The following is a 14,506-nucleotide window of genomic DNA, read 5'->3' as shown; positions in this document are numbered from 1 at the left end:
AAGCACCTAAAATTTTCAGGACCCTAGACTGTATGTAAGGCACCGAAAACAGTGGTGGGAGCTGAGATTCCATTCTCTTCCCATCTGTCAATGACCTGATTATAGATGCACAACGTGGTCATTTACTGAGTCCCACCTGTCAATCGGATTTAAAAAACAGACAAAAAGAACACGCACACTGAGCATAGTGAGTTGTTGAAGACATGATTTTATTAGCTCTGAGACAACAGGTACGCATATCTGATCAAGGATTCACCTCACTGCTGATTCACTTCTGAAGTGAATCTAGAAACTGTAATTTCAGTAGGTTCTGTTGTAGGTGGAGATTTTAGCATGGGCAGCACAGTGTTGGTGGTTATGAATAAATACAGAGTTACATAGTTTTGAGATATTCTTTATGATATTTGGAGTGACAATATGGTTAATTGAACTGTCAGGTGAGACTTCTAATTCATCAAGGGCCTCCGGGTGGATGAGATCTGTTTTTCTTAAACAAATCATGTGTACGACACCCATTGTATGTTGAGAATGTTGATAGGCATTTTGTGTAGAACTCAAAAAAAAGACACAATTGAGAACCTCAATGCAACAGAAGTTTACAAATCTCTTAGTGTTTACACTGGGCTTAGAAATGATGCAGATTTATTTCTTAACCATTAGAAAATATCGTAGATGATGGGCGCTTCGATGGCTTAGTCAGTTGTGCGTCCAACAATTAATGTTGGATCAGGTCATGGTCCCAGGGTTTGGGGATCGAGCCTCACATCAGGCTCCAAGCTGCTTAAGATTCTCTCCCTTTGGGCACCTGGGTGACTTAGTCAGTTAAGCGACTGGCTCTTGATTTCAGCTCAGGTCATGATCTCACGGGTTGTGAGTTCAAGTCCGGCATCGCTCTGTGTTGACAGTTCAGAGCCTGCTTGGGATTCTCTCTGTCTCTCTCTCTCTCTCTCAAATAAAAATAAAAAGAAAAGAAAATATGGTAGGTGAAAGAGGGATTCAAAAAGATATTGGCTAATCCTACAGTTTCAAGATAACAGAGAGAAACAAACAGTAAAAGCATTCAATTATACTCAGACCTTTGATAGCATCCTCAATGCAGTAGCTTTATCAACTCTTTAAAACTTTGTTATAAAGTAAGTTGTTAGTTATCTAAACATAAACTTTTAAGTATATAAATTAAACCAGAGACTTCAATCATCTATTAAGTCAACAAAGCATTAAATAAATTCTAGGGTAGAATTTTGTTTGATTTATAGAATTTAGGATAGTAGATGTACATGCAAATTCATTGTATTTCTTTCTGTGCCGTTTATGAGAGAGATAAGGAGTAAAAAAAGACTCAAATGCTTATATTTAGATTTGTAAAATGTTTACAACAGTAGAAAGTAGTATTTTAAATCTGTAAGTAGTTTTTTTTTTTTAACAAAAAAATAAGTCTCCTTTTATTTGGGGAGTGGAAAGTGTTGGTTAACTGTGCAGTGAAATGTGTGGGAAAAGAAGTAATTCATCTGTGTATTTTTTAAGTGCAAATTTAAGAAGACCTCAGCTGGATTCTACAAATTAGCTGCCATTGGAGCTATGGGCACAGTGTGTTATTTATTAAGCATATGTTGTGCCTAAGTGAAATTAAACAGACACGTATAAATCTTTACATTCTGTGGTTTTCTAGAAAGAAATGTGTGATAGAGGACTGATGCCTACTTCACTTTGCTATTCAATATTTTTACTAACAGTAGCATAGGAGAGGTTGTTGATTATGTACTCTACGAAGTCATAGAATGGAACCAACTTTATTTGTCAGTATTGTTCTTTTGGTTTGCTTTTATTTTTCTTAATTACTTAGGGAATCAAAGCAGTATAGTTAAATCTAAAAATCAATTTGAAAATCACCAACTACCATTTCTAAAACTCCCCAAAGTAATACAACTTAGATTGTGTTTTTCTAGAGTTTTTGATTTTATTCAGATAGGTAGATAGATAGATAGAAAGATACATAGATAGATAGATCGTAGATGATTAATAACTTTGAGAAGTGTTCATTGATATGTGTGTTTATACATAAAATGTCATAGTTCATTTATCATACTTTTGTAATGTTATTAATTTTGTAATCTGTTTTTCATCATACAATTCATATGGATCTATATGTTTATATGTCTGTATGGATCTTGTCTGTATGGATCACTGTTTTAATCTTGTAAAATATATGTTAGTATAACTGCATTATATTTTATTTCATAGTCTCACCTTGATGGACTTTTCCAATGTTTTGAATTTTTTCAGTATCCAGGCGGAGCTAAAATAAATATTTTCAGACTTGAAAGAATGTTTCTGTAGGGGAGATATTAAGAAGTAGAAGCATCTGGCCATACAATGTGTGCATTTTAAATATTAACATCTATAGCAGCTTTTTCAAATTCTGCTACCAGCCCAAATGTGTAAGAATATGTTTTTAGGGGCACCTGGGTGGCTCAGTCGGTCGAGCATCCAACTTCAGCTCAGGTCATGATCTCACGGTTCATGGGTTCAAGCCCCATGTTAGGCTCTGTGCTGACAGCTTGCTCAGCTCAAAGCCTGGAGCCTGCTTTGGATTCTGCATCTCCTTCTCTCTCTGCCCCTGTCTCGCTTGCACTCTGTGTCTGTCTCTCAAAAATAAATAAATGTTAAATAAAAAAGAAACAAAGAAGAAAATAATATGTTGTTAAGTGACATAAGTAACTTTAAAATCCTTGCCAGGGCACCTGGGTGGTTCAGTTGGTTGAGCGTCCAACTCCAGTTCAGGTCACGATCTCTCAGTTCCTGGGTTCCAGCCCCGCGTGGGGCTTGCTGCTCTCAGGGCGTGGCCCACTTCGGATTTTCTGTCCCCCTTTCTTTCTGTCCCTCCTCCACTTATGCTCTTTCTCTCAAAAATAAATTTTAAAAAAAAGTTTTAAAAAATGTTTTCAGTGTTTGCCAAGTGGATGGTGAAAAATAACATCTTGTATTTATAATTACTAATTCCTACTTGGTGGAACATTTTCCAATGTTTTTTGGCTACGTGTATTTCCTTTACGAGTAATTGCTCATATTCTTTATTTTCTCTTAAGTCACTTTTTTTTCCTTTTGTGCAGTCTTAAATATTTTGAACAGTAATTTTATGGTGCATGTTGTACCACCTATTTTCTCTCAATCCTGCTTTTTTTGTTTGCTTATTAGGCTTTTTATTATTTGGTTATCATTGACATATAACTTAATAGTTTCAGGCGTGACGATTTCTCACTGGGACTACTTGTTAGGTTGTAGGTTTACAGAAAGTTTGAGTGGAAAGTACAGAAAGTTCTCATACACCTCACCCCGCACACATACTTTTGCCTTATTTAAAAGAAAAAAAAGTTGTTCATGTTTATTTATTTTGGAGAGAGAGGGAAACAATGTGTGAACAGGGGATGAGCAGAGAGAGGGAGACATGGGATCCGAAGCAGGCTCTGAGCTGTCAGCACAGAGCCCGACGCGGGGCTCGAATTCACAGACTGTGAGATCAGGACCTGAGCAGAAGCAGGACATTCAACCCACTAAGTCACCCAGGCACCCCACTTTTGCTTTATTTTAAATTTCTTTATGTCTCCTCTTGTCAAGAGCTTTTGATCTTGATGTCACCACATGTGTAAATCTTTTATTTTATAACCATGACTTGCCTGTTCTTATTTAAGTAAGTCTTCACTGTCCAAGATGTTTATTTAATTCAATGTCTTATATTTTCTCTCAATTTTTTTTTTCCACTGGTGAGCTTAAGTTGCCTTCCCTTGGATCAGAGCAATCTGTGTCTCTTTTTTAAATGTATCTATTACCGCCACCACCCTTTGCCCTCATTGCATGCTCATACGCCAGTCAGCTCACCATTCAGGTATCATTTCAGTTCCTTTTCTTCCACCAAGAATTCTCTGATTCTCCTATTCGAGTCCTCCCTCGGATTTATTTCACATTGTACTCCAAATGGTTGAGGCAGTATTATGTGTGTTTCAGTACGTTATTCCTCTGAATAGTTATGGAGAACAGGATCTATAAATCTTGGTATCCCTGAAGAATCTCATTCGATGCCTCAAAGAACAGGCTTTCTATTACATTTTGTAAAGAGAGAGACTGTATGTTTAGTTTGGACACCTGAATACTCAGTGGGGACACACAATAATTATTTTCAAACACTTGAACCCCTGTCCAATGTTGAAGGAATTAAACTGGTCCTATATGGCCAATGGATGGCTGCTAAGAACAATTTGATTTGTGTCAATATAAAGAAGAAATTGTCAACAAATAGAATTCTCTGAAAATGAAATGAACTCTCAAAGGAGCGACTTGATTGTCCACAGACATATTCAAGCAGAAGTAATGCAGTAAGATTCCTCCTGTAATTCTTTCTTGTACAGAGTAGGCCTACTGAATGAGGAAATAAAATGGTAGCCCCTTTTGTATGCTTCAAGAGCTCTAATTTTAGACTACTGATATTGATGACCTTCCATTCTTCCCATTTCCACAGGCCATTTTATTGACTTTAAACATGATTTGCTTTTTACTTACAAAAATCTTAGGATAGATATTAAATTTTACCACTGAGATGGGTGATTTTATTTTCACTTTTTGGAGAACATTTTAGAGGTTAAATCATTTCTCTCTGGGTTCAATATTAAATATATTCCAAAGCCCAAACTTTATCTTCAAAACCAATAAATACACATATTGCACAGGGAAATATATATACATTGAATGCTTTATATAATTTGTATTAAATTGATTTATTTTATAAATGTTTTCTCCCAATTTTTCTATATACATATCACTCACAGACACTCTAAGAGAAATGCCACTTAATGTGTTAAAAATCTAACAGAACAAAACAAGTAAAAGTCCTAGGATTTCATATTCTATCTTTTTTATGTGTTTAATTAGGCTATTAAACCAAATGACAGGAAACTAGTGTTTCTACAAAGCTATGCATATTGCCCAGAACATTGATAACACTTTAGTGAATATGAAATAAAACATAATGCAAAATCATTATTTCCCAATAGAAGTTTGTTTATTAACTACGAACCAGACCTTTTCTAAAATCAGAAAGCAATAATTCAGCAGGGGAGGATTATAGCAGAATCATGAACGTAGATTATCACTAACCATGAACAGTCTGTAAGAGTATTTTGTCATTCTTTCAACAAACAATTCTTGTGCTGCTACTCCTGAGTCTCTCTTCTCGGCATTGAGAACAAAAGCCAAATGCCGGCCAATTGAGGACTCCAGGCCTTCTTTGGAAGAGAAGATTTGCTGAAGGTCTTCCGATTCTGAGCTGTAGTTGGACATTGCTGCTTGCACATCCTTATAATCAGTCAGTAGGGGATGGGTGAAATAGCTCAGCATAGCTTATCTAAGGCAATGCTCTCTCTTAGCTCATTAGCAGGATGCTAGTTAAGCAGTCCACAAAACTATTGATGAAAAGCAAAACAATCTAAAAGAACATGCTGAAATCATTAGTCAAACCAAAAAGACCCTTCTTTATCAAGAAGGTAGGGGATACTCCCACTGGCAGACAATTGAGAGCAACAGTCACAATAAGAAAGCTGGCAATGGTTGTATTTTATGTGGAATCTCTTCAGTGCATCCATCATAGTCAATCGCAGAACAATACTACCTTCAGGGTCAGGTCCCAACACAAGAGACATTAACAAAGCAACAGAAAAAAAAAGCTAGCAAGTGATGATGATTGTGGTTTAACAGTCCTAGAGTTGTATTTGAGGTAACATAATAAGATTCTTAGGACGCATGAAGTAATTCAGCAGAATATTAGAGAAGATGACCACTTGGTAGAATATGCCCCACTGGACAATTTCCAGTAGTCACAAATGCAATTGGTTGATCAATAGCAACTCAGAGGTCTGCAACTACTGCATAAATACCTCAGAGGAGGAAAGGTACTTGGTATGTAGCTCAGAGACTGGAAGTTTCTAGAAAAATATCTCAGCGGTTGGCAGCTCATAGGTCCATAACTTGGATATCGGGAACTTCTCATCAAATAGCTTTGGAATTGGCAGCTTCTGGGGATATAACACGATGGTGAGAAGCCACTGCGTATGAAGCCAAGATTTTGATAGCTTCTATACCCCGAGCTACCCAGTCTGCAGTAGTTTAGGGGCCTGAGACTGTTGGACAAGCAATTGAGTTGCCCAAAGCATTTGAAGCCATTGCTGAGGGTCTGGCAGGCTTTAGATGCACATTGGCTGGGTGCGTAGCAATCAGATACGTACCCATTGGTCTGAGTGCGTGGGCTGCAGCTGGGGTCGGAGCCAATGTTGGTAGTTTCACAGGCACTGCCAACGTTGCCCACTGTCGGAGAGTTGCAGGGCACACAGGAGTTTGTACAACTTGCAGTACAGGTCTTGAGCTCACAGCTGGGAGATTCACAGCTTGGTGTTTCATCATACGTTTCTTGGCAGTTATCCAGGAGCCAGAGATTTCCTTGGTAGCTGCTGGGTAAGCAGAGCCCAAAGGTAGGGCTTACATCACTGGAGCAAAGAGCAACAGAAGGAGTCACTGGGATGTAACAGTGAGTTCTGTAGGATGTTCCATTGCAATCCCCAGGATAGCCCAGGAGAGACATGGAGCCTGACTGCATGCTCAGTGATGGCTGTGAAGGTATGCTGCTGCTATGGCCTGCGGACTTTTTATATCCTTCCTGGAGATTGTCTGCAACCTCTCCAGACTCTCTTCCTCCTCACTGCCTGGAAGAACACACCAACATCTTATTATGTGTGTTGTTTCACTACATCTGCTGATGTCTTTGCCCTCTTATAAAAATAAGTTTATTTTGATCCTTCAAGGTATTTATCATCGTCACTTTGATCATCACCCAATACTCATTGTCTTTAGACCACAGCTTCAGTGAATAGTGGTTTTAATGTTCATAAGCAAACTCTCATCTGCCAATAGGTGGTTAACAAGAGTTCACATGTGTATGGGCTTCTGCAGCACGGTTATTAAAGGGTGAACAAGGATTCAAGCAAAACAAGCAACCTGTGCTTTTCCATTCTTTTGACTACTGCAAAATAGTGCAGTACTTAATCCTATCTTGTGAGCTTAGCTGAATACTTTGGCTGTCTCACTACTGTTGCTTAAAAGAAGGAGTAAGGCACTGAACTGTTAAGAGAAAGAATTGTTTCCCCAAAATATGTACTATATTCTTAACTGTGCCAAGCCATGCATTGGTGATGATTTCTCATCTGATGTATTTGGAGAATTTCACCTGTAAGACTCACAGCAATCCAAGTGAGACTTAGTGACCTAATTTGTATTTATGGATCAGTGGTTGCTAAGTAACCAAGACTTCCATGAGATGCTTTTCTTTCTTTCTTTCTTTCTTTCTTTCTTTCTTTCTTTCTTTCTTTCTTTCTTTCTTTTCCTTCCTTCCTTCCTTCCTTCCTTCCTTCCTTCCTTCCTTCCTTCCTTCCTTCCTTTTCTTCTTCTTCTTCTTCTTCTTCTTCTTCTTCTTCTTCTTCTTTCTTATTTTAGAGAGACAGAGTGCGTGAGCAGGGCAGAAGGGCAGAAGGAGAGAGAGAGAATCTTAAGCAGGCTCCATGCTCAGTGCAGAGCCCAACGTGGGGCTCGATCCCACAACCTTGGGATTATGACCTGAGCCTAAAACAAGAGTCGAGTCAGATGTGTAACTGACTAAGCCACCCAGGTGCCCCAAGATTTCTTTCTTAAAGAACGTCTGCAATATGTAGTATCAAAGAAGACCAGTTTCTCAGGATTATGCCTTCCTAATTGACTAAGATTATACATCATACATCTCTTGGTCTGCTGTAAAGCTCAATTCCTGCCAGATGTATAACATTTTTCTACATTTCTTGCAAAAAAAAGTTTTATTTATTCTCGATTTGCTTTTTTTTTTGCACATAGACTTTATTTTATTTTTATGTTGAAGAGTTATTCTTTGTCCATACCCACAAAAGAGAATAACTTATGTTTAAAAAACTTATTTGAATAAGTTATATATTCCCTATAGTTACTGTACTTAGATAACACTTACACTCCTTATGGTGAAAGATGATGGACAATTTTTAAGATTTTAATTCAAACTAAAGAATTGACATTTTGTTCTTGAAAACATAAACTACAATTCAAACTTTGAGCTTACATTGAATTGGAAACAGGAATGCATTTATTAACAGTGATGAGTTCGGGCGGAGGACAGAACCAACTTATTGAAGTAAGATAAGTATAGGGATAGTTTTTAAAAGACACGATCCTTACAGAAGACAATTAGATTTCTCCTCCTGTTCTCTGCTTCTCAGCTAAATTTTTAAATGCACACCGGTTTAAGCATGCAGATATTCTCCAAACATTTTTCTCAGCCTGAGTTTTCTCCATGTTTCTCTCAGTACTTATTTTGTAAGGTGATGGGTTTATTCTGTAAACAACTCTTTAATAAACATGTTTTGCTGTCTTGTAAAAAGGGTCAAGATCAGGGGACCATATTTTCGGCAAATCGTTCGGCTACAGAGTGTCCTGGGATTTTGTGCAGAAATGTTAAGTCCTGAGGCAGGCCGAAGAGGAAATAAAATATATAAGGCAGTTGAAGGCCAACTTCCCACTGAGTTACTGAATCCTAGTGGTATATAGAAAAGTTCAGAGGTCGATGGAGCTTTATTTCTGGATTTTTCTGTGGCACCTCTAGTCTTATTTTCAGGCTTCCTTGAGGCAGATTTGAGGGAATGAAAACTAATAAGTCAGTCAGCTGTAAAGCTTGCGTCCTCCCCTTCCAACCTAGCATTCGATGGTATTTTAAATTAATATCATTCACACTAGTGTAAATCCAACAGAAAACATGTAGAACATCACATAGCATAACCAATATTCAGAGCAGGAGACTTTACAACATCTTTACATTTATGTGGGTACAATAAGCTTCTACACAATGGAATGTGGACATTTGCAAAAGCAGAGTTAGCTCAGGTCCTCTCATTGTTTAAAACTGAGGTATAGTTTGACATACAGTGTTAAATTAGTTCCGGGTGTGGTATGCTCCATAGTGATTCGACAATGCTATTTGTTACACTCCGCTCACCAGGATAAGTGTAGCTATCATCTGTTACCATACGGGGTTATTACAATACTACTGGCTCTATTTCCTATGTTGTACTTTTCACCCCCTGACATATTTATTTTACAGCTAGAAGTTTGTGCTTCTTAATTGCCTTCACCTATTGCACTCACCTCCCCCAGACCCCTCCCCTCTGGCGATCGCTAGTTTGTTCTCTGTATTTATGAGTCTGTCTTTGTTTGTTTGTTCATTCATTTGTTTTGGTATTCAGAGTCCACACCTAAGTAAAATCATGTGGTATTTGTCTTCCCCGTGTGACTTACTTCACTTAGCAAAATACCCTCTAGGTCCATCCATGTTGGATCAACTCGTTTCGTTTGCATTTCTGTTTTACTTTCTTACATACCCACGGCAGCCGTAGGTAGCCAGTGCAACCCATTTACCCACCATGCTGTGCACATGATGCCTCTATAGAATTGTCTTCTATTTTAGTCTTCATCTTGGCAAGACATGGTAAGGATAGTACCAGCAGCAGAGCAAGTAAGCTCATCATAATGGTTAGTTTTCATAGAAAGTAAAAACCATTAGTCCTGTGGATGCCATTGTCCTCTGAGGGCAGCATGTCCTTTGGAGAGGCATGCAGCTTACTCTATTTCCACTGAATTACTAAAAAGATCTTTCCTCCATTAATTCCCAGTAGCCGCAGGAAACTAATACATTGCGTCCAGGAGCATAGATAACTCTATTAGGGAGTCTTCGTGTAGAGTTTGGGCTTTGTATCCAAGGCAAGTTTAAGATAGGAGGAATAAGCTTTCTGGCCATCAGATAATTCAGAGAAATTCCTTTGCCTTCTGAAGAATAAGCAACAAAATCCCTTTATCTAATGAGGCAGCAGATTCCTTGGAACTCATTAAAAAAGAGTTATGGAACTCTTTCCCAATTTTTTCCAAAGGTTAAAAATCCTTTAGGGTAAACACAGAAGATCAAAGAAAGCTAAATTTTCCAGTAAATGGCCCTTAAAGAAAATAATGGAGGTCACCTTCTAGCCTTTTAAGTCATGATAGAATTTTTATCTTCTCTTTTTGCCACCACGTATATATTTGTGTTCTAATTCCACTTGCCCCAGTGCTATTAAATGATGCAAGAGCTGTGCCAGGATTTAAAAAAAAAAAAAAACAAAACGTACGCCAACCCACCCTTATGCAGTAATTCAATTGTAACTGCTGAGTTCAAACGATCCCTAAATTTAGCAGTAGTAGCCTAAAATGGTGAAGACTGTAGCTACATGTACCGTGTTGGTTTCACAGATCATTAAGTGTTTCAGCAGCTGAAGGGCAGATGAGCAAAATTAAAAATTTAGGAAATAGGAGTAAATGATGAAGCACTTTTGAAATGATGACACAAGCGAGTGGCAAGATAGAAACCTGAGTCTGATTTGTGCTTCCTTTTTCAGGAAAACATTGTAAGAATATAATGAGATGCTGGTGAGTGGGAGTTAAACATTTTGGGACGGAGCTGTCAAGACTGTGTCTTCATGAGTTATGAGTCACCCTCTTACTAAGTACTCTGGAAACATATTTATTACCGTGTAACCTTAGAAAATGGTTCTCCCTCGGTACCTCAGGACCTTCTTACATAAAACCAGAGCTAATAGCACCTGCTTTGCAGGACGGTGGTGAGAATAGAATGAGATAAAAAGTGTGAAAATACTGAAGACAGCGCTTGGCACACAGAAGATGCAAATCAAATGTTACTTTTCCTTCTAATTTTCTAAAGCTATAATTTAAAAAAATTCCAGTCACCCATTAGACTTAAGAAAAAAATTATTATTGTTAATTTACTTTGATGTTGCAAATGGACGCCTGCAATAATCCTGTCTTTTTGAAAAGGTAATGCCATAAGTGAACAGTCCTACCCCATGTAGTTATGACAAACGCTTTGCTTCAGAAGAGATCACTAATGGCTCCTCTCATTTAAACTATATTCTTCTATGCCACGGTTATGAATTAATTCCTAGAAGACTGCATATGCAGTGAAGAATAAAGGCTCGGGGCTTCTGGGTGGTTCAGTCGGTTGAGCGTCCAACTTCAGCTCCGGTCATGATCTCACAGCTCGTGAGTTCGAGCCCCGCTTCGGGCTCTGTGCTGACGGCTCAGAGCCTGGAGCCTGCTTCGGATTCTGTGTCTCCCTCTCTCTCTGTCTGCCCCTAACCCACTCGCATTCTGTCTCTGTCTCTCTCAAAAATAAGTAAACATTAAAAAAAATTAACAAAAAAAAAAGAATAGGGGTGCCTGGGTGGCTCAGTCAGTTAAGTGGTCGACTTTGGCTCAGGTCATGATCTCGCAGACTGTGAGTTCGAGCCCCGCGTCAGGCTCTGCACTGACAGCTCAGAGCTTGGAGCCTGTTTCAGATTCTGTGTCTCCCTCTTTCTGACCCTCCCCTGTTCATGCTCTGTCTCTCTCTGTCTCAAAAATAAGTAAACATTAAAAAATTAAAAAAAAAAGAATAAAGGCTCAATACTCAGATTTCTATCTCTGATGCTCACTTAGAATATCAATTAACTACCAAATGTTTCCATAACTCAATGTCCACACCTTCAAAGTGGAGTTAATAATAATAGTATTTTCTCCATAGATAAGTATGAGGATTAAATGAGTTAGTCGGGCAAAGGTTATGAAATATAGTTCATATGTAGTTGATGTTAACTTTTATCATTATCATCAGCCTGTAATCTCTATTAGTATTATTATTGAATATTACCTTCATTATTATTATCATTGGATCTCTTCTAAAACCTACTGTATTTTCTAAGAGCCCATCAGAGAGAAAGAAAGAAAGAAGGAAAGAAAGAAAGAAAGAAAGAAAGAAAGAAAGAAAGAAAGAAAGAAAGAAGAGAAGGAACGAGAGGGTGGTGGGAGGGAAGGAGGAAGGAAGGAAGAGAGGAAGAAAAGGGGGAAAGTACTAGAGTAGGTTACCATCTATATAAGTTGTATATTGAAAACACACACACACACACACACACACACACACACACACAATTCAATTTAGAGAAACTGAATAAGTTGAAGACATTTCCTCACATCTATATAAGAAAGAAGACCCCCAGAGAGGAGGTAAGCGAATATGTCATTAAAATGCCATTAAAATGAGTCAGCATCCCAGAGAGAAGGGTGGGGCTGTAGCTGAAGCAGAGAAATAGTTTTGTGTGCAGTTTAGGCTTGGCAGTTGTAGAGTTGCAGATCACGGTTGTCAAGTTATTGACAACTTAGAAGTTTCCAGATTGGTCATTTCCTAAATGAAAAATTCTATAGATAATATGGAGAATATAGGAAAGTCTGGAATCCTACTTAACGGAGTCTTTGGGAAAATTGCTTGCCCTATTTGGCTTTTTTATGTGTAAAACTAGGGAAAATAATGTTTTGATAGTTGTGTTCATTGGAGATTACTGACTCTGTAGTGGTATGGTGGCATATTGGAAGTATCAGTATGGTAGATACGAGAAGTTGCTCATAAGACGAGCAAGTTCTCACTGATCACATGGAAGAACTGAATTAATTAGTTAATACATATATAAAAGAGAGAAAGAAGTTCAAAGTAACAATGTTCCCTATGTAAAAATCCATGAGGGTCTGGTGGAAGGACTTATTAGGTTTAATTCAAGAGGGAAAAATAGATTCCCTCTTCATAAAATAAAAATAGATTCTTAATTCAAGAGGGTGTTCTCCATCGTTCAGAATTAAAATTTATGCAACACTTTGGTGGTTAATCCCAGAAGGCAAAAGCGAACACTGTAACTTACTCTGTCCGTGATATATTAAAGGATATATAGAGAGAGTCAGGGGTGATTCTCTATGTTATCCCTGACTCTACTGGCAATATTTACTATTGTGTAGGCTCTCTACTCCTACATCCCAGAATGAGAATGATTTTGGATATGGAACAATGAGTGTGTTCATGAATGATAAATAAACCACTGGAGTTTTAAGTGTCTGGAATTTTGAAGTTCTTAGTTACTGTGATAAAACACCGTGTGTCCTGACTAAAGAATCTTCATGACCTCAAAAATATCTATCTTGCTTGCTTTTTTTTAAGGCACTCTTTTTTTCTTTAAATATACTTGGTTTAGTGAAACTAAAAGGCTTTAACTTCACGAAGGATAATAAAGAATTAAAAAATACTGTTTTCTGAATTATTTGAAGCAAGTTTATTTAGAGATAACCATGAAAACTTTTTTTTTTACATAAGAACATGTTAATGGCATAGAAATCAAGAAGCCTGATAACAAGAGTATTCTAGTGAATAAACAAACAATTAAAATCACTTAGAATTTGATCAAGTAAGAGTACGGGTTAAAACAATAACTGAACTAAAAGCACAAAGGCCATCAACCTAAGAACAATCTATCAACCTGAAGATGATACGTCTTTGCAAAGCTCTCTAGCAAGATGCTAGAGTGACAATTCAGCATGATCTTCTAATAAATGGAGATGGCCGAGTCCCAAAGGAAGAACAAGCTGGTTGGAAACTGTTCTGTATGTAGCGAACAGGTTGAAATCTATTAGACACATACTTCAGGGGTCTGAAGCTGCTGGACGCGTAACCGAAAGGTTGACAGCCATAGGAGAGATATCTCACAGGATTACAGGTGCCAGAAACAAAATTCAGAGGTCGATATCCACAGGAGATGAAGTTCTGTGGCTGATAGCCATAAGAGAGGTGGTTCTGGGAGCGGGAATGCCTAGACAAACAGTTCTGAGGTCTATTATGCATTGACGGTTGACAGGAGCTGGAAAGATAAGAGCTGATGGGAAAAAAACTGGTTCCTCTGCAGGACCTGAAGGTACAGTACGTAGTAGAGGGGTAGCAAGAAATTTTATAGTCTCTGGGCACACAGCTGGATGGTTGGTAGCTGGAAGGTTGACCACATGTCTCTGAGAAGTTGTCCAGTAGCCATGTTCTGTTTTGGCTGGGCAAGGAGAGAGCATCACCACAGTTCATACCAGCAGCATAGAGAGTAGTGGATGAGGTAACAGGAACACGGCAGTGACTCCCAAGATAGGGGGAACCACAGTTTCCAGAAGAGCGAATGTTGGATGGCATGGTGAATCTGAAGTAAAGAGTCCAGATAAGCAGTGAAGAGTACCTTGTCTAGGTCTGCATGAAACTAGACCGGTTTGCTTATATACCTTGGTGGTACATGCCAAGACTCTCCTCCTACTCATATTTTAGATCAGTTAGCATCATAACAACTCATTAGTTCATTGTTGTGCTGCCTGTGATGACGACTTCCCACTCTTCCATAAAATAAGTCCAGTTTGCCTGTCCTATATACCTACAATCCTAATCTTTCCCCTGTTATCAGGCTTGAGAATGTATGATACAATCACCTGTGTACTTGACCTGTTTTGCTTCTGTCCCCACTCCTCAATAATGCTTGAT

General features: G+C 38.2%; 2 protein-coding genes across 2 annotated transcripts; both read right to left on the bottom strand.

Moving 5' to 3' along the window:
• Positions 1-4,764: 4,764 nt before the first annotated feature.
• LOC106988640 (keratin-associated protein 24-1) lies at positions 4,765-6,658 on the bottom strand. Its single transcript, XM_015087108.3, has one exon. The coding sequence runs from the start codon at positions 6,638-6,640 to the stop codon at positions 5,885-5,887; it is 756 nt and encodes a 251-aa protein (XP_014942594.1). The 5' UTR covers positions 6,641-6,658; the 3' UTR covers positions 4,765-5,884.
• A 6,601-nt stretch (positions 6,659-13,259) lies between these two features.
• Positions 13,260-14,204, bottom strand: LOC113594437 (keratin-associated protein 26-1). The gene has a single exon (XM_027041808.2). The coding sequence runs from the start codon at positions 14,165-14,167 to the stop codon at positions 13,529-13,531; it is 639 nt and encodes a 212-aa protein (XP_026897609.1). The 5' UTR covers positions 14,168-14,204; the 3' UTR covers positions 13,260-13,528.
• Positions 14,205-14,506: the final 302 nt, after the last annotated feature.

Source organism: Acinonyx jubatus, chromosome C2, assembly GCF_027475565.1.
Source record: "Acinonyx jubatus isolate Ajub_Pintada_27869175 chromosome C2, VMU_Ajub_asm_v1.0, whole genome shotgun sequence".
In the NCBI taxonomy this organism is placed as follows: domain Eukaryota; kingdom Metazoa; phylum Chordata; class Mammalia; order Carnivora; family Felidae; genus Acinonyx; species Acinonyx jubatus.
Note: the sequence above shows the minus strand (reverse complement) of the source record. Positions and strands in the feature narration are given on the sequence as shown.

Excerpts from the sequence above, each read along its gene's own strand:
- LOC106988640 (XM_015087108.3), bottom strand. The coding sequence starts at position 6,640 with ATGCAGTCAGGCTCCATGTCTCTCCTGGGCTATCCTGGGGATTGCAAT.
- LOC113594437 (XM_027041808.2), bottom strand. The coding sequence starts at position 14,167 with ATGCCATCCAACATTCGCTCTTCTGGAAACTGTGGTTCCCCCTATCTT.